The 24646-nt window shown below is 40.4% G+C and overlaps 1 protein-coding gene and 1 long non-coding RNA gene across 8 annotated transcripts in view; both read right to left on the minus strand.

The window, feature by feature from the left end:
• LEKR1 (leucine, glutamate and lysine rich 1) overlaps window positions 1–24646 on the minus strand; it is a 94475-nt gene that overhangs the window by 27048 nt on the left and 42781 nt on the right. For all 7 annotated transcript variants that reach the window (XM_054835302.1, XM_054835298.1, XM_054835300.1 and 4 more), the window contains 4 exons: window positions 23200–23414; window positions 11008–11127; window positions 10183–10358; window positions 7274–7459 (listed from right to left, as the gene is read on the minus strand). In XM_054835302.1, the coding sequence (XP_054691277.1) occupies window positions 7274–7459; window positions 10183–10358; window positions 11008–11127; window positions 23200–23414 (697 nt within the window). The remainder of the gene's footprint in view (window positions 1–7273; window positions 7460–10182; window positions 10359–11007; window positions 11128–23199; window positions 23415–24646) is intronic.
• On the minus strand, window positions 13646–16898 carry LOC129209957 (uncharacterized). The gene is made up of 2 exons (XR_008578267.1): window positions 16730–16898; window positions 13646–15949 (listed from the first exon to the last, which is right to left on the minus strand). It is a non-coding gene; the product is annotated as an uncharacterized LOC129209957 (long non-coding RNA).

Raw genomic sequence — 24646 nt, forward strand, 5'->3', positions numbered from 1 at the left:
AAACAAAAAACCTAAACCAAAAAAACCCAAAACCCCCTCAAATCATGGACACAGTAGATCTGGCTGATTTCCTACACACTGATGTTAGATGGTGTAAATCCACTAATTGGAATTGATTTTTCACTAAGATCAAATGAGGCAATTAAAAAAAAAAGTGTTGTTTGTTCCCACTAATTTATTTTAATACAATGGCAAACTCACATAATATTTGATGTTTGTTTCATGAAGAAAAGAATGTTTTGTATTTCAAAGAGAACATTTTTATCATCACTGCATTAGCTGGCTTTATTACCCCAATTCAGCAATGAGTTCCATATAGACAGACCTCTTCAAACGCGGATGGATTTGTGTTTTACTGATCTGTTCAGGAGGGGCAGAATAAAAATGTCTGAGCCAGCAGTCTTTCTGCCTTGAAATCTCCTTCTGGATATCCACATCAAACATTTTACTGTTTCTTAATAACCGATTTATTATGAAGTAATTGCTATATTTTTCTATTCATAAAAATTATTTTTAAAATGCCTCCCATAAAACATCAGCCTGCTTAGCTGATATTTTAGCTATTCATTAAGATTTTGCAGGGTCCTAATATTCTGTATTAATTCCACATACGATGTTTTATTTGTGTGTTCTCCACAAAATGCCTGCTATTTCAAGTTTTTATTATACGCAGTTTAAAAAAGAAACCTGACGTGCAAAATAAGTAAATAGTGAGTCAAACAGCAGAGCACGATGAGCGGCGGTCACAGTGACCCTTCTGCTCAAGTATTACACTGCCGAGATGCCTGAGAATCCACACAGTCACACTAACCACTGAGATAACTTTCGGTGAACCCATTACATACGGTTGGTTTTTTTGTTTTTTTTTTTTTTAAAAGCCTCTTCTCTGGAATCATATTTTAAAAGGGCGAGTGAGCAGGAGAGAATGTGGTAGAGCACTATAAATTTTCAAATCTCTTTATAAACATAAACAAGCAGCTTCCAAAATATTCCTCTGAAGTGGGCAGGGAAAAATAAGAAAAAGACAAAACCATCGATGGTAGCTCTTGGCTAGGTCTCCTATCAATGCTAGCAGTGGAAAAAAAAAAATATGTAAGCATGGATAAAACTTTTTCAGAATATACTCACATTTTAGGTTTCTTTCAAGAGTCATGCCTTCACTTTCAGCTATGTCACAAAGTGAAAAATAATGATTTAGTTCAATAAATCCTGAGTTTTTTCTCTCATCGAAACCTGAGCTCAATAGTTGCTCACATTAACGCTGAATTCCAAGAGCGGCATAACTGGTGAGAGCTGAACCAAATCACCTCGGAGAAGGATTTTGGATGAAAGGAGTAATTTTGGAGAGTTAATGGTAAGTTTACCATTAGAGGTGTGATACTCACCACCTGGATTACTGATTAATATGTCTTTACTTTGCAATTTCCTACAGAGGTCAACAAGCTTACTAGATGATAGGCAAGTCTTGTTAGTGCCATTTGGAAGAAGAGTCAGTGGCCGCTCTTCGCGCCCAGAGGCGCCCAAGGCAGGGTGGAAGAAATACGGGCACAAGGACACATGCCCAAAACGTGGTACATGGTACCAGTGGGACTCATTGCCCAGCCATCAGAGGGGGCTTTGACCCCATCACTACAGAAACTACAACGTACAGCTTCTTCAACCATAAATATGGAACAGAAAATGCAAAAGCGTAGAAACAAAAATCTACCAGCAGTGCCGATACAGATATAAATCCACAAGATTTATGGGCACAGAGTAAAATTTTCATCAGAAGCAGGTGAAGGGGACATTTTCACCAACTTTTCTCTTGGTAAAAACATTATGAGCTCCTGGTGACGCACAGAGGTGAGAGTGAGCCGTGGTGCGCCTGAGACTGAGACGCCAGGACAGCATGGGGAGAGGGCAGTTTGCAGTCCCATTGCTAGGGACCACCTCTGATCTGCTCCAGTGAAACGCTAGCCACCGTCGAAAGCACGGTCTGTACGCTCCCTCCCTCGATTCACTGGCAACAGAAGAATAGAAACTAGAACCGAAGTGCCTGGGAAGGACATGGGGGCTGTTGCTCAGCTGAGGACACGCAGCACAACAAACCATTGTTAATCTTAAAATGCATCTGGAACCAGGCCAGAGGGGAAAAAGGAAAAGCTCTGTTGTTTTTCCTTCTGTACCGGCTGTGCTTTACCATACGGCATTTTGTAGTCGTCTTCTCCTTGCACTGCAGAAAGCCTGGAGAAAGCCACACGAGAGATGAAGGACACTGACTCCAGGCACGCGCTCATGAGCTCTTTCTCGGCACGCACTGCCGAGAGCACCCTCTTCCCAGCCACCACACAGCACAACTATCTGACCCAATCGAGTTATTTCTTTCGGTGCATCCCTCCCGTTTCCTTCTCTGAACGCTGTTCCTGAACACCCCGCAGTGACCATGGATTTGGGGGATGATTCAAAACGAGAATGGGACAGGAGACTTTGGGTCTCAAACCAAAAAGGAACCGGCTCTACCCATGCTGCTCACTGAAGAACGACGGTGTGCAGGCTAGGACGCGGGATAAGGTACATACCGTGCAACGCTCAAACTGCATTAGTGAGCCACAGTGAAACCTGTAAAAATATCAGCTGCTTCTTCATGCCTTTACTGTGCATTACAAAATACTCGTTCAGGATATAATCTCATACTGTTTGTTTCCCCACAGGATTCCTGCGTCTGTCGCCACACAGGACGAAGGAACTCCAGCTATTCGGGACTGGCATTTCACCGCTCGGTCTGTGCTCCAGCCGGCAAGCCAAGCTCCCGGATACCCCCGTCACGAGGCCCTAACCTCCGCGCTCCCGCCCTGGGCTCTGCCCCATCCCGGCTTTTCCCTTCCCCGGGGCCACCGGGCAGGGGCGTGCAGCAGAGACAATCTCCTCGTGACACACGGAGCGAGCAAGGCTTGGGAAAGGGCTGCCCAGCCCGTGTATTCTGGAGAGCCATAAACCACCGAGAGCTTAGCCACCCCACCAACAAACGTCTATTCGCTGTTTTCAAAGGCTTAGAAGCCAGTTTAACTTGGTTCTCTATGTCAAGAAAATTGTCAAACCTCCCCTCTCAGAGTCCTTTTTCAGAGAACAGAAGTTTCATGGGGTTTTCAACAAACCTTTTACAGTGTAAGATTTAAATGTAAAATCCAACAACTTCTCCAGCCATCCCACCCTTGTGAAAGCTATGAACATCTTTACTGCAATTAATATCCAAAAATCATTGATTAGTTAAGTTCAGAAATATCCTAAGCCACTGAAAATAGTGATCATCTGATAGGAAATGCTGAGCAATCTTGGTTTTCTTATGCAGCAATACAGCAATACTTTAAAAAAAAAAAAAAAAAGGCAAGATGATCCACAGAGTGGAAAAGGGCCTCTAGAACAGGCACTTTCTTTGTAAGCTCAGGTTTTTCAGCACAAAGAGTGGAGATGCCCTTTGTGAGCTAGCCTGAACCTGCTCATGATGTGGTACACATGTATGTACACTACGGCTATTGCCCGAAGTTATGCTTATCGATTAGACATGAGAACCTAAACATAACTAACTGCTGGACGTGATGGTCTGATGCAACACGTCGACTTAAGGAAGTAAGTTCAGATTTTGAGAAGATAGGCCACAAAGCCATGCAAGCATCACAAAAACATCTAACACACCAAATAATCTTAAAATAATAGCAACAACCAACTGCAAGCATCTTTCTCTGGTCTTCTAACATAAGACCAAGGCAATTCCCCATGCAGTTAAAAGGTGGGGAAACTGAAAGTGTATTTTTGCAACGCACGAGAACAAACTATGAACTCATTATTTACAGGAACCTCTGAAGTAAACAGCTTTACAAAACCAAAAAGGGAACTGAACGCTAACGAAGGGTAGTTTTCACAGCAGCATAAATGTAACGATACAGATACCTTATGTACCGGTATTAAACCGCCTATTTCAAAGCTGAAAAGATTGCCTTATTAGGCTCAAGGACCTCTTAGGTCAAGACAAGACATGTAAGGAAGGCAGATTATCCTGCAATTGCTATTTTAGAGTTCCTGCTCCTTCCTTTGAACCATACCATGTTTTTCAGCAGTGAGGGCAGGACACTGAATTAAACGGACTTTAGACTTTCTACAACCGCAGCGAGTGCCAACATTCCAGTTCCCAAGAATGCATGTGAACTACCGCTGAATTCACATGCCCACGTACAGCCACTTCACCAGAAAAAATTAACTCAGTAATGTGCAAAGTTATCTGAGCTATATTGAACATGGCACCTTATAAAAAGGAAAATCTAGTTCTGGAAATTGTTTGAAGGACTGTTCTTGGTGCTTACACTAAGGAAGGAACTACAACAGCCTGCACATCGGCAGACAACTCATGCCTTGCAAGTTTTTTTTTTTTTAGTTTGTATAAAACAATTAAATCACTTTTCAACATAAGTGAAATGCCAAAGTATACTTGAGAAGGAGCTATTTATGCATTGGGATTGTTGTATTTTGATTATTTTTTCCATCTAAAACATGCACATCAAAGGTAATCATGTTTTCCTCAAGGCAGCCAAGTAGTAGATCCATTCTGAAAATTGTAGAAACTCAGATTTCTAGAGAAAGGTAAATAATAAATGATCTAACTGCTTATGACATCACTCACTACTTGCGTGTATTTATACAAGGACAGAAGATAAGATATTCTTACAAAGAAAGTGAAAATAAGTTTTCCACTTCTCTCGAACCCAGAAGAAAGCCAAGTATTGGGGCAAAACAAGTTTTTTATGTCCACTGCTTCCTAAGGACTGTAACAGCGTGGCCAAAACATGACACTACATAAGCACGTACCGAAACACTGGTGCATGGGTTCTGAACGGAGCATGAGACAATCATCCCCAAAGGGACACACAGATCGTGGCAATTATCAGCACTTCTAGCAGAATACGCCCGTTGCTGTATGAACAAAGTTTCTGAGAGTTTCTTTGCATGGCACAGGACCACACTGAAGACCAAACTTTCTTTCCATGAGTGCTTCTCTACTGGCAGAAAAGGAAAGCCTAATCAACTGCAATAGAGCGTTGCTGTCGGTTTTATCCACGACACTCATGCTGGTTTTGAGCCAGTCACCTTGGCTATCTTCTTTTGAGCGATACCAGCCGCTTGAGCGATTTCTAGTACAGTAAGAGCCTCTCAGCTCAATCTCCAGGGTTACTTCGGCATAAGTAAAGACAGAAAGTGAACATTATATACTTTAAGAAATAAACCACATAGAATATTTTAATTTCCAAATTTTTGACTGCGGCATCGTAATAGTCAAACCTGGCAGCTGTACACGTACACGGATTATTTGGATAAAACATGAATCTCTTAAAGGAGGAGAAACACACCTGTCTTTTCAAAAGACACGAATGTGTTTTTAGGGTCTTTTCCAAACAAGTTTCAAGTAAAACATGAGGAGTCACAGGTGACCTCCTGCTCTTGGGAGAAGCAATGTGATTTAGTTAACCAGTGCAACTAGTTAATTCCTTCAGTTTTGTCTTTTCTAGTGACTTTATCTTGAGCTTATTTGGAGTTTTGGCTTTTTTATTATTATTTTTTTACCCAGGCACTTATCAGAGACCTATAATACATATTATATATATGTAATGTACATGTAATATTGAGATCGTTCATTTTTCTCGCAAAAAGTCAACACAGCAGATACCATTTATGTTCTACCAGCATTTTATTTCATGTCTCCTAAAAAAAAAAAAATCTCTCCCAGTGACTTTACATGCAAGCCAAACAAAGGTATAAATTTTCACACTAACAGTGTGGTCAAGATTGTCTTGAAAAAGGAAATTTAAATAGAATTAATGCATTTCTCTCCATTCACTCAGGTCTTCCAAATGAGATACTGTGGCTAATGACTGACAACTAAACTCTTCTAAGGCAACTCTCCCCCCAAACCTTGCCGGCCAGAGTTTACTCTGACCAGAGGACTAAGTAACAAGTGATAGCTACAATTAGACAATGAACCTACTGAAAAATGTCATGGGCAAGTTTTTTTGAGATAGTCAAACAGTTAGTAGTTCCCCAAGGAAAAAAACAAAAACACCCAACCAACCAACAACAAAAAAACCCCCCAAAAACCAGAAGTGGATGCTGTGAACAGTCCACAGAAGAACCTTGTCAAAGCAAAATCTAACTGATTTTGCATTCATTTAAAATTAGTGTTTTTAATAAATACCACAAGAAGACAGACATATTAAGTCTATTTCTTATACTGACACTGTCTGGAAAATGCTGTAGAGTTATCCGCTCGTTTCTGCCTTTCAAAGACATCACTGCTGGAGCTTTCCTAACAATACTGTTATACAGTGACAAAAATAAAGACTGCCCTCAGCAACATGGGTTGGTAACTCATTGGACGGTACCTGCGGTCTTCTCCTTTGCAGTCTCACATTTGATATTATCACTGGTATTGAAGGATCAGTGAAATTCCTTCATTATGACTAGCACTGCATGCAACTGCTTTAACTTTGATGTTACATACTGTGCATAAGGCAGCACGGTAATTGCTGCGCCGATTTGATGACTCAAAGCCGTGCCCAGAACAGCACCACCTCTAGACACACTGAAGGTCTTAAAAAGTCTCTGAGGCAGCACTATGAACACAGTGCTGCTTTGAAAGGAAAAGAGATTCAAGAGATATGAATATAAATAATCTGTCTGTAATGTGTTATTGTCTCAACAAAGCTCACAAGATATTATCATTTCAAGTGCTATCACTGCTCTTACAGTTTTCAAGAGGACTCTCTAGAGTCTTGAGACAAATTATCAAGAGCAAATCATTAGGCAGACTCAAGTTTAATGAATTTAGGAGAAAAGAGACTGGCTTAGCCTGACCTCCTTTTCAGTTCTGTTGCTGATAACCAAAAATCCTGCCTGGCCTTCCAGTCAAAATGAGAGCTCTGCTTTTAATCTCAGAGCCTTCTCCCTGATGTTTTACATAAGATTGACAAGGAACAGCATAATTGTATTACCACCGTCTTCATTGTTTGCCTCCCTTCCTTAATTTCCGTCCCCCCTCCCAGCTGACTCGTGTTCCCCGCAGGGTGACAGACTCCTCAGAATGACGTACGGTCTTCCTGACTGCACAACACCCGCGTTTTATTTGGGCCTGAGTTGAGCTGTTGAGTGCTCTCACAGTAACAGCCACAACGTAGGGGCTTTAAGAAAATTTTTTTTGCATTTCGTTTTCCTTGGAAGTTTGCTTGAAATGTCAAAATTCTCTTACCTAATGTTTCCTTTTGTAGTTCACGGCACCTACTTTGTAGCTCGTTCCCTTGCTGAAGAGACGTTTGAAGCTGTTGAGTTTTCAGCTCAACCGTGTCAGCCACCAGCGTCAGATGTTTTACCTTTTCTTGGAGGCTCTCATTCTCTCTCTGAGATTTTGCTAATCTTTGATTCAATTTTGGTATTTCTGAGGAGGAAAAAAAATTTTTAAAAAAATCATATAGATTGTTGTCAAAGTTACCTTCTTCACTAAAAAGTATTACACCTGATTTACAACTGCAGGAGTTCAGCGTTCTGTAACCCTAGTTGGGGTATGGATCAGCGTAAGCCACGTACATTAGCAATACTTCTGCTGAGAACATAGCGGGCCAAAAGCAGCACTTCGTGCAATACCTCCTTACACAGATAACTTGTACTTAGTCAAACACATATTACTGACAAATAATACCAATTTTATTCTAAGCAATAATATGTATCTCCTCTAAGATCTCAAAATCAAATTAAAATACACGTATATGATTTATATGCTGCCTACATAAAAACATTTACACCACAGAAAGAATTTAAAATTTACATTATCTACAATCTTTCCCAGCTAGTCCATGCTTAAATCAATTTATCGTTAGACTAAATGATGTAAATACCAAAAGACTTCAAGTTCTCATACTTCTTACTTGCCATTAATTAACCAAGGCTAAATAACACAAGGGCTTCTATAAGCTCTTTCCAAACTATCCAAGCAAACTGGTCTAGGCATAAAGAGTAGCACCTCACATAACATTTTTCTTCTCAAAATCTGAACGAAAAACGAGTTCTGAAAATCTTGTTGCAAAAACAGTACGGTAAAACAAAAGAATTACTATATATGTTACCATATGTTAACAATGAACAACTCATAAAGCAGAACACTAAAGCTTCTGAATGGCACTCACAGACAAAAAAAAAAAAAGTTATGTGCGACTAAATTGGTTTGATTTAGAAAGCCAGACTTAAGGATGTATGTAACATTCACCGTGCGGCACTGTTCTCAGTGGGATATATTGAATGCAGTCGGGGATAGGTAGCATGTATAATGGTACATATAATCATTAAAAGAACGTGAACGGCTGCACTACTGTTTCCATACAGATAGCCTCCATATTTGCAGTATTATAGCAAATAAAACAAGGGATACTCCAGAAAAGAAGTCTTACTAATGTTATGAATCACTTTGAACCTGAAGATGTCTGCAGAAACTCATGCTCATATTCCCTGTGTTAGCTAGAAGTAGGCAGAGAATGAGCACAGGAAGAGAGGAATCTTCAGGGACGTACAACAGTCGGTCCAATTAGGAGATGAAGTCATGAATCAAAATGTGCAATAGTAACACTGACATTTAAATTAATTGTTCTTACAAAAACTGGATATTAAAGAGCGATTTTTTCAGTCACGCTCATCTTCAGCAGGCAAGAGCTCTCCTCCCTTCTGGGCTCTCTGCTGCCCAGGCTCCGGACCCCCTTGAACTCCCTGTCTGGACCCAGGCGCTGTCCCAGCGGGATGCGTGCCTACTCGCTCCTGCGGCACAGCTGCCCCACTTATTTCTTCCCAGTCCGGACAAAGCAATCATTGAAAACATTAAAAATTACTTCTGATTTCACAGGAAGCATAGGATACTGGGGAACTATTACTTACAATGAAGCTATATATTTTCTGCAATCCCCCGCGCACGCAGGTTTCACTTAAGCTGTGCATTTGCACTGGAGTTCACGCGGTGTCACCAGCAGAGCTATTTGGGAGACGCACATCGCCCTTATATTCCTTCTCACAAGGACAGAAAGTGTGACATCAGCTCACCTACTTCTTCGCTACCTTATAACCCTGATAAAGCTAACCTCCAGGGTCAAGAGCAGCTCAGCTCCTACACACAGAGCACACTGAAAAACTATAAGGAAAGGAATACATATATGAAAATTATGTCCAAAGACTATTAAAGTTGCAAAAGTCAGCACAGGGCCTGTTTGGGTGCTCTGGAAGTTACAGTCTGTAATTACACTACTGCACACTTTCTTCAGCAAAGCTAATCTCTTAGCTGAGGCAGAGCAAAAATGGTATCCTTGAATAAATCTGAGTTTTCAAGTCCAACCGCCAGCCCGAGGGCTGAGCACGACCTTCACGAACAAGCCATCGGTTGTGACCTTGCTCCCAGCTCCTCTTTTCCTGAAGGCTGCCCTTGTTTGAGCAGGAAGTGGGCTGTGGGCCAAGTGAATTATTCTCAGTCCCATGGGCTGCTCCATGCCCCTTTCAATCCCAAAGACCCCTCAGATAAAGACAGCTGTATTTGGGTATTACTTGTTCCCATTCAGAAACGGAAGGAGGGAGCAGTTGCTACACGTTGGGCGCAGGTTTGCTCGTATTCAAGCAACCCAAGGTGTACACCAGTAGGTTGGTCAAGGGAAGAGGCGCAGCCTGCCCATGCAACGGGGAGGCAGCGCTGCAGGACCCTCGAGCAGCTCCACAGAAGGATAGTATATCATTGCCGCATGGTATCGTGAACGCACGTCAGCACGTGCGGCAAACTGGCAATAGCAGACACAATGCAAAGTAAAACATCTCCAAGTCTTTGTGTTGCAATCGTATCATAGAATCATAGTAAGTATACTATTTATGTTTCAAGTCATGGTAAGTATTTATATTACTTCCATTTCAGTCTGACTTGGCTAACTGAGCACTAATCCGACAGGAACTGGTCTGAGTTCAACTCAGTTCGCATGGTGCCCCAGCAGTAGATAGGGTCTTCTAATGCTTTGGATCTGGACAAGTTTATATCAGAAGTAGAAATTATCTAATTCATTTTACCTTCTAATTTACTGTGTTACACTCAACTACCAAAAAATATTTTATCTTGCCCAAAATTATTGCAAGTTGATTTACCTGTCAAAGCTTCTTTGCTTACGGTTTTTATTTGTAGAAAAATTTCTTCTTTCACGGCAGCCCAGTTCTCCAGGTTACTGGAGATGACTTCTTTAATACTGTCCAGTTCACTTCTAATAAAAGGAAACAGTGAGACAGCCTTGTTGAGAGTTGAGCAATGGTGCTCCAATGTATTTCTGCAAGACAGAAAAATAATACTAGACATACATTTTTAAAATGACAAAATAGTATCAGTAAACTTGGGAACTAAAGTAAACTTGATAACTACTTTTCTGTTATATGACAACTTATTCTATATTGGGTTACAATAATTTAGCGTATGAAATATGCTGTATATTGAATATATATTAAGTTTCTCCCCTCTAAATGTCAATTTAGAACTTTTATGTATAAATGAAGAAAACCGTACAGACAATTGTACAAATGCTTTTTATTGAGAAATCACATTAATCACGTTTAAATGATTATGTCCAAGCTTATGCTGACTCTTCATAAACAATACACATAAGAAATACTCTTTCCAATGCATTACAAGCAAGCGCTACACACTTGCTTTTAACTGTTAATTCATGCTTTTAAATTTGTAAAGAACTTACCCTGTCGCTAACAACATCAGCAATCAGCAGTGATATTTTCTGGTTACATTTGCTAACGCTACAGCATCTCGCTGCGTTCAGGAAAAGCACGAAACGCCAGGACGGTTACACACACTCTTCTCACTCAGGGTCTCCTCCCTGCCTGCGCCCGCACTTCCACCGAACCCTCTCAACTCACCGGACACGCTCGCAGGAGGCACAGCATCAGCGTTCCTTTACGGGTTCTTACCTGAGCACTTGTGATTGCTTATAGGCAGCTTCCTTTTCTTCTTGGAAATACCGCAAATCTTCTTTCACATTTTTTAATTCATCTTGTTTGTTTTTAAGTTCCATTGTTAGGGTTTTTATTCTAGAGATGTAAATAAAATAATCAGAAAGTGTTATTTGCACTACTAAGCAACCTCTTCGTTTCAGCTTTAAATTAAAAACGTGCTGGAAGTCTTTTCAAAGATGATGATCACATTTTTCAGACTGACATATCAGATGTTCAAATGGAAAGAATTTAATCTCCCGGCCACTGTATAAGCCACTTGAGCAACTCTTTCAAAATAATACTCATAAAACATTCATAAAATAGTGTGGAAACGTGTGTGTCCAATATCAGCTCACATGCAATGCTACATAAACATCTTAAGAATCCAGTGTTCATTCACAGATGCAACACAGAACTCAATTCATCCTCCAAAAAACATATGTCGCCGTGAAAATCTCAGTTTAAGGTTCCATTGGGACACCCAGCTTAGGGGCTACAAGACCGAAAAGGCAGGCACCCTGTCCCTGTGGGGTGCCACAGGGTGCACGGCGAGCTGCGCGGGCACTACGCACAACTGCAAGGACGCGTGGGAAAGGGCAAGGGAGAGCTCACCTAAGCAGAAGGGGAAATTCTCTGAAGTCAACCAACAGCAAATACTAAATATTTGGTTACTCTTACCATAATTTTTTCCATTTAGATTGTTTATCTATTTCTTCATTTCAGATATTTGCAAAAGGTGAATCCCAATTAGCTACGCTCGTTTCCCTTTGCCCCGAGTTTCACACTCATGTTCATGGAACTGTACTTCTGCAACACTAAATTAATTAATGGTGCTGAGCAAATAATAAAAAATACACATGTAAAATATATTCCTGTCCATTATTTTTACACCAACTGGAATTTAGGCCCCTGTTGATTGACAATGGCATTTGAAAGAACTAAAGAGAAACTTCACAAAAAAACATTTCCACCAGATGCTACTTCTATGTACTCAGGCAATGACATTTGCATCAAAATGATCAAAAATGTCAAGCCAGCAAGATTATTTTCCTATATTTTTCTTAAGGAAGACTTAAGGAGACAGAAAGAAGTTGTGGACTAGCGCTAGGCTTCCATGTTCCCAGCTTGACCCACAATATGCCAGAGAAAACATGCATTTATTTTCCTTACTTCCCCCTTTCCTTTCAGCAACCCCCCCCCACCCAACAGATTGTGGGCCCAGAACACTGCTGACCACAAGACAGAGTGGGAAGGACGTGATTTGGTGGCTCTGCTCAGGTTCCCCTCCCGCTCCTTGGGACGCCTGCAAGCGATGGTCTTACAGAGGAGAATCGAAGGAAACGCTGTCCCAACACCCTCCGTAAGGATTTGCCTTGACCAGACTGCAGACTCTAGTCATGCTTCCTCCTCGTTGGTCTTCCAGGGTGCCTCATCACGACAGCACATAACGCATTTTGAAATTACAGTGCGAGCGACAACTTTCAGCGTTTTATTTCAAACCTGACACCAAGAGATCCTAAATCTGGGACTGGGAAAGAAAAGCTTACTGTTATCAGGACTCACAAATATATTGTGTGCCCTCCCTCCCATTAAAAATGCAAATTAACATTTGTCACATCTGCGCTTCAATTATGCTTATTTAAATGAGATTATGACCCTGCATGAGTAGAATATCTGGGCTAAGGGGAAAAGTGAACAGCAACAGATGATACGTGCTCATGGTTATGTACAAGAGTATTGAACTCAAGAAGTATAAGTATAAAGTGGGGACCCCCCCCATTTTCCCACCACTGCGGACAAAGAGCTTCTTTCACAGCCAGCATCAGCGCTGCTGAACCAGCCCCTGCCTCGGCCGCACAGCAGCGTCCCACAGCCAGGGTGAAGGGGCACCGCCGCTCGCAGGGGCTTCGCTCTGTCCCACCCAGAAAAAGGGGGAACGAAACCAGACCTCATCCGACCAAGCTGACCCGGCGGGGGCTTTCCCCCATTATGGGATTCCCCACCCTCAGAGCCTTGCTCTCGCAGTTGGCAGCCAGACTGCTCCACCGCCGGCTCAGCCTGGTCCCACATGGGCTGTAGCGGAGGCTGCGGTCGGGCACGATTCCTGCAGTCACCTGGAAGCGCAGAGACACCACCTGCTCAGGGTGGTGTTCAGAGCACCTGCTAACGTCTGAACAACCTTCTCATCTTAACTGCTTCAAGTTTTGTATGTGTGTTTTGGAAAAAAAAACCCCAACCAAACAACAACAAAAAACCAAACCAAAACACAGCCCCGTGATAATGCTCAGGAGAACCGACGCAGCGTTTCCTTCACCACCGCTGCCTGCTCCCAGGAGAGGAGGAGGAGGGTGCCCCTGGGCACAGGGAGCTTTCCCCCACTGCACAGCTGTGCACAGCTGCACGCGCTGCTCTGGATACGACCCACACCACATGTTTGGTGTGAGCCACGGCGAGCACAGCCGCCCAGGTCAAAGGGGCAGACAGCTAACCTCCAAGTTTTTCTGCGCCTCTAAAATTTACCTTTTGAACTTTTTCATTATAGCAGTGTTTCTGACCTGTTTATTTTTCAAGCGCAGCTATCATAGTGTAAATAAATACATTTTAAACACTGTTCTTTCAACAACACGGGACTTATTCCCACAATTGTAATGAAACAAGTGGAACCATCCAGAAATAACAGACAGTTGAATCCAATTCCCTCCCTGTTACACGTGCAGAAGGAATGCCACATAGAACATCAGCTTACAGTACAACCTTCTTCTTTTCTGTTAGCTTAGATAGCCAAGCTACTATAGTCTTCCATCCTCAAAAGTACAACTACAATGATACGAAACTGTTAAAAACAAGTCCCTTTGTCAGTTTTCAACACTTACTGTTAACCTACTGCAAGCAGAGTAAATGATCTATTTGTCTACTGGTGACTCATTGTCATGAGTAAATAAATAATACTTGAATCAAAAAATATTTTACAAAACCAAAGGATGGCAGAAGCATTACATCAGCCTTTGCTTCAATTTTAAAAAGCAAATCAGAATGATTTATAGTAAAAAAAAAAATAAAAATTAAGCCATAATATTAGTGTGCATTAGTTACTGTTATCAGATAGATCATCTACAACACATTTGCATCAAAATGCAAATTCAAGAAAATATTAGTCCTGATAAAGAAACCTGGGTCTGTAGAGCTCTGCCAAAACCAACACTGAACATCTGGTAGTTAAAAAGCAAGTTGTTTGGGCTCAACTATGATCACTAAAAAAAGGATAAAACTTATAAAAACCCTGAAGACATTTCTGGCATTACCTCGCTAGGAAAGTTTACCCATGCCCACCTGTAAATGTCCTGGAGGTGGAGGGCAGGAGGGGAGAGAATAAAATCTGTCTGATCGCATTTGGGAGCGGAATCAGATCGCTGTCACCGACTAGCAAGGAAAAGTCCATCCCCTTAAGTTACATAAATTCAAATCTGGTTTTGCAGGTGATATATTCTGTTAACTACACCTTGAGGGAAAAAAAGTGACAATTTATCAAACAGGAACAAATCAAAACTTTGGGATCCATGGAAAACTGGATGCTCATTTTCTATTCTTATTCTTTCCCAAATGGGCAGTATTTGAAGATCTTTCGGTTTAAAAAAAGAAGCTTGCACAGAAGTACAGACACATTTTCTTCCTCTTTCCATTCCCGAGATCTGATATAACAAGGTTAGTAGAGAACTGCAGCCTCGGAGCGCAAAGGGACATTATCAGTATGTTCTGGTCATTCACGCACAAAAGAACAGGTGGAGAAGACAAGACAGTTGCACTCTGTCTACTCTCATCATCATAAGAAGGAAGAAAAATAAACATGTTATTTTGGTGGTATTTAGCACAAAGGAAAAAAGTGCAATGGATCATTAAATGCTGGCATTAAGAGAGAATCGTGAGAACATTGCGATCTCGTCCTCTGTCCTACAGTTCACATGAACTGTGAAAATGAACATCCTATCCTTGCAGCCAGCATGCTTTCTTAGTGAACACAGGAGGAAGCCTGCCCAGAGTGGGAGTTGAATTATAACGGGCTAACTACTAGTGCTGGCAACGAAAAGAATAGTATGAGAAAATAAAGCAGATCTTGCAAGGGATTCTTGCCAGCAAAAAAAATATACTCATTGTCCTAAGAGCAATGACCATGGTTGTTCAAGTTTACACCGTTGCGTTTCACAGAAGCTAAGATCAGAAGAAATAACTCAACCTTTGCAGGCCATATGCTACACAGCCCCTCCACGAGTCCCGGTAGGACCCGTTTAAGCTTGAGTGAGCAATTGCATCCCTGGTTGCCCGGAGTCAGCAGGGACAGTATGCCCAGAGAAGGCTGGAACATACTGTCGATGAAAAGGTTTCACTTCAGTATTTTCAGCTCCATGAAACTCTAGGACCTGCTCAGAGCCAACAGTTGCTTGTTTTCGTTTCAGCATGTTGCATTCCTTCCAACAGGCAAGTCAGCGTGCATCCCTGTGAAGAAGTTGAGTATTCATTCATAAATTTGGCATGGAATACGTACAAAATGCACAGTCAAACTCACTGCACATCATATCATCCACAAACTTCTTCATAATTATCATTTTATATTCTGTTCGGCATAGACTATTCAAGTTCAGACAAGACTATTTAATAGTTTTCACGTGTCGCTACAGAATCATTCACCTCCGGACTGCAGGCTGGCATACAGCCCAACGTGACAGCAAAGGAAAACGATCTCTGACAACCAGTCAAGAGGTTCTTTGTGAAGGTCTCTATCAAGGCTCATGTAGGCTGACAGTCATTTCAAATCTTGCATTAATTGTTACCTATCTTTGTTATCTCAGCAGAAATATAAGATGTATTATGAAGGCAGCTTGGATAATTTTTGCTCCGGCAAAGGTAAATCTCTGAAACAGGTCTGAAAAACAACAATGGAAAGATGACTGCCTTGTCACACGCGCTTCAAAACTTGTCTTTGAAGAAACCCAAGATTCCATTTCCCAGAGCTACCAATCCAGCTACTAATTTCATTTACAGTAATTACAGTTTACATAATCTCAGTCAGAGCCGTCATACTTGGTACTGTCAGAGCAGCGTAACTCAGGAATAACTTCTCAGAAGTCAGCAGAGTTATACTGATTCAGTTAAAAAAAAATGAGGTTAGGAGTAATTTGATAAGTGCATAAAAAAGAAATGATGCCAAGGCAAATTTATAGGTGACTTTTTACTTATACTACAAATTTGCACCACCAAATTCATATAGAAGTTTCCCAAGGTGTATGTTTGAGTATACTTCCCAAACAGAAATTTTCTTGGTTTCAAGACTTTGCAGGTACAATAGAGACCATATAATTACACGAAGTAAGACAACATGTTGCGTTTCCCTAACATAATACAAATATATTTCACTGCCTGTGTTTGGATTTTTTTTTTTTTCAAACTAGACAAGTATCTTGCTGATGAAGCCAACTCTGTTACATACATTATTACATCTTTGAATGCAAACGGAAACTAAATTGTTCCTCTGAATTCTAAAACAATCACAATCCGAGTAAACCCATCTTTTCACTACTTCCTTCTTGCCAAACATGAAATCTCTTTTCCGTATCTTCCCTCTGATGAGGAGCTCCCCAGCCTTCAAATCCACAGAGCCCAGTGATCTAGAGCAGCAAGCCACCCTCATCCATCCCATACTCACCTCTTCCCTTTACCAGAGAATCCTTCAGAACGCAGCCATGGTCAAACACGCTTACCCCAGATTTTTCTCAGGGTAGCCACTTTCCCGTTTTGCAGTCTTAAAAGCAGAGTCAAGTGCAAGAGGCAGTCAAGAACAGAAGAGAAAATAGGTGTCTCCGTATTCAAGGATTAGCCTGAGTTCATCCCCTGGTCCGACCCAAGTGTCATCGCTATGTGGCCATAGAGAACTCCGGAACGCCTTGTCCTGTACACACGTGCACACAATATATTAACCTTCTTCGGTAAATAACCACAAAACTTTCAAATTTGACTTTGAAAGATAATAAAGCAGAACCCCTACAGATTTCAGCAAGACATTCTGTCTGTGTATGGACTGAAAGAAACTGTTTAAGGCTTCACAGTTGCGCTCAGAATTATTTTACAACCGTGGATCAAGCTTACAAATCTCACATTAAATTATAAAGTGGAGGTAAACGGAGGCATAAAAAGTTATTTTATTAAAAACTTCTTGATGGGTTTGTTCTTGCATTCTTGCTTTTAACCAGCGGTCACAAAACAGAGAGTAACTCTCTATACCCAAGCAATTGGAAGTTTTAACTCGAGCTTAGAGTGCGAAGAAATAAGCAACCACCCGTTAGAGGAAAGAAAAACTTAAACAAGTGTGCAGCACACCATTTTCTGACATCTACTGTGCAATACAGGATATTAAACACAAATTCAATTCTCTGACAATTTCCGAATACCATAACCAGGTTACAATAAAATAAAACCTAAGCGTTACATCAGCCCCTCATACGCGATCGTGCTGTCCGCGATGAGTTCAGTTATACAATGACCTGTTCAACTCTCCCCCCAGTAAACGGGTAAATCCGGCCTTTGCCATTGTACGTGATGCTGAGCAGGGACTCGGCGTTGGAACCAGCCAGGGCACAACAGAGGGACTAGTCCCGTAATTGCAGATGGTTGTGAGCACCGAAATGGAAAACCTCAAGAACCGCAGCATATAAACTGTCCCAACAATAAGCAGAGAAAGAACCGAAGACACATACCTTGCCCAAAAACCCGCACCGAGGGAGATGAACTACTTTTACTTTCCGAAGTCAGCCATTCATGGAGGCACGCCTAAACCGATGTGGAATTGCTGCTGGAGCTTTCTAGTCAGTAAACTTCTCTCAAGGCCGTTTTTGCATTACGCGGCACGATTCTCAGATGGTAAAAACTGTGATGATAACTTTTTAAATGTAACTTTAAATTTTAATTTTACCTATTAAATATGAAAATATTTTTAATGAAATATACATGAAAAGTACGCATGAAAGCAAAATTGCAGTTTTCGTGTTGTCTTTTGCACTTTCCACTGACTGCTGTTTCAGCCTCTTCCAGATAAGGAATTTTGTCTCACCAAAAGAAAGTTCATTTTATCAGGAATTTGGGAAAAGGTTGAGCATTACTGCAGAGTTTTGCACCTCACAAATCACTCTTCTGAGTTCAGAAGATAGTTATCTCTGTGAACAAATTTGTCAAGTGTATTAATAACCAATCTTGGCACTTCATCATGTTAATAGATAAACCCTTGTCAAAACTGGAACCACCAGAATTTTAACACATCAAGAGTGGGACTGAGCTATCAGTAGTCAGTAGCAAAGAGTACGTATCCTATTGGGAAGACACTGGCTTCAACATCCTTTACGTAAGAATCTAACAGGGAGAGATTACTTCCCCAAGGCTTTCTGAGACTGTGACAAGACTTGTCTGTGACTTTTTTTTTTTTCTCCAGTTCACTGCTGTACAGAGGATGAACACAGTACCAGGGTCTCACCTAAACACCATTAGCCCTTTTGCTGGCTCTCCGCACAAGCCTGAGCCATATCCAAGTCATCATGATGCCACCATCAGGGCAGAATATAGAGATCGGTTTACAAGTATTAAAAAGAACATATTAAACCACTGGGGCATTATACAAAATTCTGATTTTTCCTGGTTAATAAGTACACCTTAAAGTTATCATTTATAAAACGGATTCAATAAAAAAAGTTGAAGACGCTATTTCCTAGTGAACTTCATATCTTCTTTTCAGAGCACTCACACACGGCACTTCCAAGCACAGACCAGCTCTTGTGCACTTCTTAACACTGCAACTTGAGCTACCTAGAAGTAGCATTAAATGCATAAAGAGACAGAAAAATTCCAGCACTTATTGCGTGCTCTACATTCTCCCTACAGTGAAAACCACTACGATTTCCTTTTGCTAGGAAATGATGAGTGGGAAGCCCAGGGACTCACTGAATCCCATGCCCAGCTGATACCTCTCGGCAGCTTGTTATATTTATTTGTCTCCGCCAAGCAGCCGCTGAAGGAGCACACACCTGAGATTCGCTCAGAACATCTGCAGCGTGATGAAAAACACTCATTTACCACTGTGTGAACCGATTTCTTCTTATGAGTTAGATGACACACCAATATCATTCTGAAAATACATCACAGTTCCACACTGGTTATAATGTCTCGCTCATTAGTCATGCTTCCTAGAGCAGTCAGAAGATGTGCAGTCTCCCAGGTTACCCACATACGATGGTATATAATTAGAATAACGGACTGTTTGCCCATAAGCACATACAGAAAAGAAGAGGTTAGTTCTTTACCTCTTTATTTCATCCAGATTTGGCTCTCGGTGATTTTTACACCAACTCAACCCCACCTTATCACTACATATTCAACAGAAACAGACACATAAAAAAATAAATCCGTTAAAGTGACCTTTTGCCTTGTGTTCTTTCCCTTCAAAACCTATTTTTAAAATGGTGACAGAGTTCTTAAAGCATGTACCACTCCCCATTTCCAGCATTTTCAGTCTCCTAGGACAAGAAATCACACGTCATTTCTACCAAATTGCTGTGTAGGTTTGTAGCTAAGGGTAGAGCAGCATGCCCTTAGCACTGCCCAGTCACTATAGGGGTTTATTACAAGTTTAGACTTTATCAAGTCAGGTAGTTGCTGTGGCTTTCCTAAGAAATCATGTTGCAAAAAGGAAGATTTATTTTAGGCGAATTCAACAACAAAGCATTTTCCATGGTATTAAGTTTTGCCATTGTGGCAGGAACTAACAAACTCAAGAAGGCACACACGAAAAAGCACAAATATGGAAAAATACAGGTTCCATAAGTTAAAATGTGAGGTTTACATTATCTGTAATATTTTATTATTTATGGATGAATTTTTCAACATCTACATGCATGAGTCTGGAGCATAAGTCTCATGGTAGTAACCAACAAGTAACTCCTCCTGCTAGATTTGTAAAAACATTTTCAGGAATCTATTTACAAGGGATCTTAGACATAAGACTTGCTACATAATACCTGTATACCTCTTCACATGTCTAAACATCGTAAAAATTTTTGTTCCTTGTCACACTCATGACATTCAGTACCACTATACCTTTAGTATTTAAATCTATTTATATTTCTTATATTGAATATTGCGAGAATTTTCCAAATTCAGACCACAAATACAGTGTACCCCTCATGCAGTGTCACATATGTCAAAAGGCACTGCCAGAGAAATTCCTGAGTTTATTAACAAGTTAAGAGGAATAAGACTTGAATAGCTAAAGTGAATCAGTGTAGTTAACTGTGTGATGGTTAGTTCCCCTTCTTCTGACGAAATCCCAAAGGGTAGGTAACCAATTTCTGCAAAAGCTCAGGTTCCCAGGTGGCTTTCAAGGTTAACCACAGGTACAAACAATAGCAATACTTTAACCTAAAAGGAATATAAAAATGAAACAGTCTGCACCTAACAAGACAGATTAAATCTCTTGGTCTACCAGAGATTTTTTTAAAAAAAAAAAAAAAAAAAAAAAGGCACGTTTGGCTTCTGATACACGTTTGCCATATGGGAGGAAATGATTTGTCAACCCTGCAAGGCCAGAAGATAGTATGTTGAACAGCTAGTTTATGCCAACAGCACAAAGTAACGAGAGGCCCAGGATAGTAAAGAGGAGATAAGGAATATTTAGTCAAGTTACTTAACAAGGCACAATAGTTGATTTATGGCCTGAATGAAAGCTTACTGAAAGTATTCCACTTCATTTCAGCGGGTTTTAAATCAAATCAAGACTTAGGGAAGAAAAAAACTGCAGAGATGAAAATTTTATTAACTCTTCCAGCTTTACTACAAAAAGTCAGCTAAATGAAAATTTTAAGTGTACCTCTGGCAAATGATCCTCAACAAGAACAACGTGCTGTCACTGCATTTGCTAACACACTGAGTACTGCCACACCGAGCCATTAAAGGAACAAGGAGCAAATGCATTCTTCAAAAAAAACGATGTTAAACCAAACAAAACATTGAATATTGGGGGGTGGAGAATGTTCAGTTCAAATGTAAAAAAAAGTTGCAAGAGACAATAGGAGTAGTGTGATCAACACAATATATGTGTTTTGGTCAACTTTGTGTGAACTTGTGTGGTTTAAAATGAATCTTTTACTAGTAATATTACCAAACACAAGCCTAACTAAATCCATTAGTAGTAACGTTAAATTCTTAACAGTATTTGAGTGATTCACAAAAAAAAAAAAAAAAAAAAAAAAAAAAAAAAAAAGGATTTGAGTGCTTCATCTGTAGACAAGCTGTAGTGGTTTCTTCTGTAGTGTTTCCAAAGCATTCCAGTCCAGTCTCTTGAGAGCACCTTAACACTCAAAATGCCCCGGGGTATCAGTTTTAGATCACCTGCTCCTAGGCATGAGTCAGTCATACATGAAACACCCCCGTTGGGGGTCTTCAGAAGCAAAATGACTGAGCTGACAATTAAAATTATAATCTCATCCTTACAAAAAGCTTCTGACAGTTTGATTCAGATGAGCAAGAAATTGCCAGGAAGCTTCCGATGTCCCTGTTTATACCACATGGTTCTATCAGTCAACTTCAGCACCTGCATTTTTAGCAAGTATCTGTTATTAGCCAGCTGTAAATGTTTATAGTCCTACTGTAAACAATCAGTGGAATATACCAATAGATTCCAAAATATCGTGATATAAAATTAGGGTACAGAAAACCAGCACAGAGTATCCATGTTAAATTTGACTACGAAGAGTAGAAGACCAGAGTGAAAAAAGGGAGGGCAGTTCTTCAGGTCTGGAAGAGGCCAAAATTCTTGGATTTCTTTCACAGAACAGTGCAGAAGAGATGCAATTTGTTATTACGAAATTTGTTACACTGTTACGGTGTGGTAAAACAGCATAAAAGCAACAGAAGGTTAATTAGGAACCAGAAATATATCAGTCCAGAAATTCTACAGCAAAAATAAGACTAAAACCCCACCCATAAAGCTAATTATACCATAAAAAGTTCATACGGACTACCACAATCTCCCTCTCAGTCCAAGTTCTTTGTCCACTATACGTAGCCACCGAGGATGGACAAGTCAAAGCTAGCAAGGTAGCCTGTAGTTCACGGCCGAGAACCCGATGGCACTCTACTTATGGTGGCACCAAACCTGACACGCGGACACCAGGTTCTGCAGACACTCCTGCTGCGAACTGCCTCCAGAACGCCGCTCACAGCGAAACGATGATTGAAGGAAGGGCAGAGGGGAAAAAAAACATCTTTGAAACTTTCCTTTTATGTTTTGTTTCCTCACGTCTACCCCAACATTAACTTTTACATTTGGTGTACCAATCTGAAGGTTTGGGAACCAAAGCTGTGCCGTAGGCCCATCAAAAGGACAAATATTTTTGAAGTACGACTTCCTGTTCTAAGTTATCGTGATGCAATAAAGAAGTAGAACACAACAAAAGCGTGTAACTAGGAGCTGAAAGAGAACACACTTCAAGGTTCTGATCATTGTGCCCTAAAATATAAATGTTGGTCTGAGGCCTACTGTTAACTACGGAGTTCTTCAGAGTACGGAGCTCCCCCTTTAATCGGGACCTTCACACACCTGCCAGCGAGCATTTCCAACCTCCTGTTTCTGAGGAACACCACCACAAGCAGTACCGAGATTTTCACCGTTGCTTTAGCATTCTGTATCAACCCTTCCAAGAGTGAACTGTAAGCTACTCAGGGTAGGAACGCTGATAATTCCTTACCACCTCACAATGAGGCAATAAGTAAAAATTTCAGAACTGTAAAACTCCCAATACTGTGGAATTTAATTTAAAATATTCTAAATATTTTTACAAAGCGATAAGATTAAATATTTGATCATTTCCCTTTGGGAGTGTGTGCAGGGGAAACACCTCTGAAACATCTTCTGCCCTTTCTTTCACTTTAAATATATTGACTGCTTCTAAACTATTAAGGAATTTAAAACTTGCTTCCAGACAATACTATGAAAGATGCTTTAAGTATTACAATATGTGTGTTAAATCTGACAGAAGACAGACAAATCTTATTTGTATTTTAAACTTCTTTGGAATGAAATTACCTAATACACATACACGAGAATAAACATCAGACTAGATAATATGCTCTGACCTTTCTGTTTTTGATTCACTGTCAGCTCGATAGCGTTCGAGGTCTTGGTAAAGAGACTGCAATTCTGCTTGAAGTCCTTTTTCCCGTTCTATACTTCCTTCATAAAATTTAATCTCCTTTTCCATTGCTTTTACTTTTTCTTCCATCACTTTAAATTCATGAAGTATCAGATAGCTGACTCCACAGTATTTACACACTGTCTCATCCCGGGACATCTAGAAAAAGATAAAATTGTAAGATTGTTGGCAAGAAACAAGTTGAACTAGAAAAACCTTGAATGACACTAAATAATAACAACAACAAATCTGAATACTTTAAACCATTTACTGCTCTGGAGCATTTATGATCAGATGATGTTATTGCTTTAGCAAATAATAAAGACAAAATTCTACATTAGGAAAATGAAATCAAGTTATAGCAGTACCTTTGCTTACTATGCCATTTACTATGTGGAATCTCCCGCTGGAACTGTAAACTGAAGAACCTCTGAATTATGTTTGATGTAATAATCTAAAATAAAAGGCTGTGTTTTACAAAGTTATCTCCTTAATGAACTTGTGATCGCCTGAGCCAGAAAAGTGTTATTTACTGTGGGTTTTTGGCCACTCATATACAATTGAAGTAGTCAAGATGAAAAAGGGAAAGCAAATAGAATGATGTAATCCAGCAATCTTTACAAAAATAATTCAAATGAGTAAGGGACTAATTATTATGATGTAGCATTCATGGCACTTGAGTGTTGTGGAAAATGTAATCCTTTTACTAGGTATGAAGCATTCATCACTGATTAAAAAAAACCCCAAACAACAGAGTACATAATGCACAACTAATTGAAAGACCCTTTCTTAAATTGAGAAGCATACTTTACTAGGTGATTAAATTATTAAGCTTTGCAGTAAGCAAGGCTTCATAAATATGAGCAGATAGATGTGCTCTGACTTTGATTTGTACTTCCTACTCAGTATATTAGTTAATCCTGGGTATTTTAACCATTTTCACCTCCAGGAAAAAAAAAAACGAAAGAAAGAAAAAAAAGCTCAGTTTACAAGTAACGCAGAACTGAACCTGCACAAGAAACAGATATCAAGTAAATAAATCAGCCAGACCAAGCCCAGAAGGTCCAACATGTCAGTAGGGGACATGTGAGTGTCTGCGTACCAGCACGGATCCGAGATCCCCGAACACGACAGGCTTTACCCTGCTCTTAGGTCACAGCATCAATGCATTTGAGGGGAGATGGTTAGAATTAAGACTAGACCACAGGACGCTGACCATACAGCTAAAGAAACAACCTCAAAGCACCAAATATAAAAAGATATTGGTAGGTTTGGAGACATGAAAGACAGAAAACAGGCGGTAGCTGGAAGAGCAGATGTGCGTTTGCGTACCGAGAGCTTAAGACACGCTTTCATCCTTCTCGCAATTATCAACTGTTATACAGATTTTA

The sequence above is a fragment of the Grus americana genome, chromosome 9 (assembly GCF_028858705.1).
Source record: "Grus americana isolate bGruAme1 chromosome 9, bGruAme1.mat, whole genome shotgun sequence".
Classification (NCBI taxonomy): Eukaryota; Metazoa; Chordata; class Aves; order Gruiformes; family Gruidae; genus Grus; species Grus americana.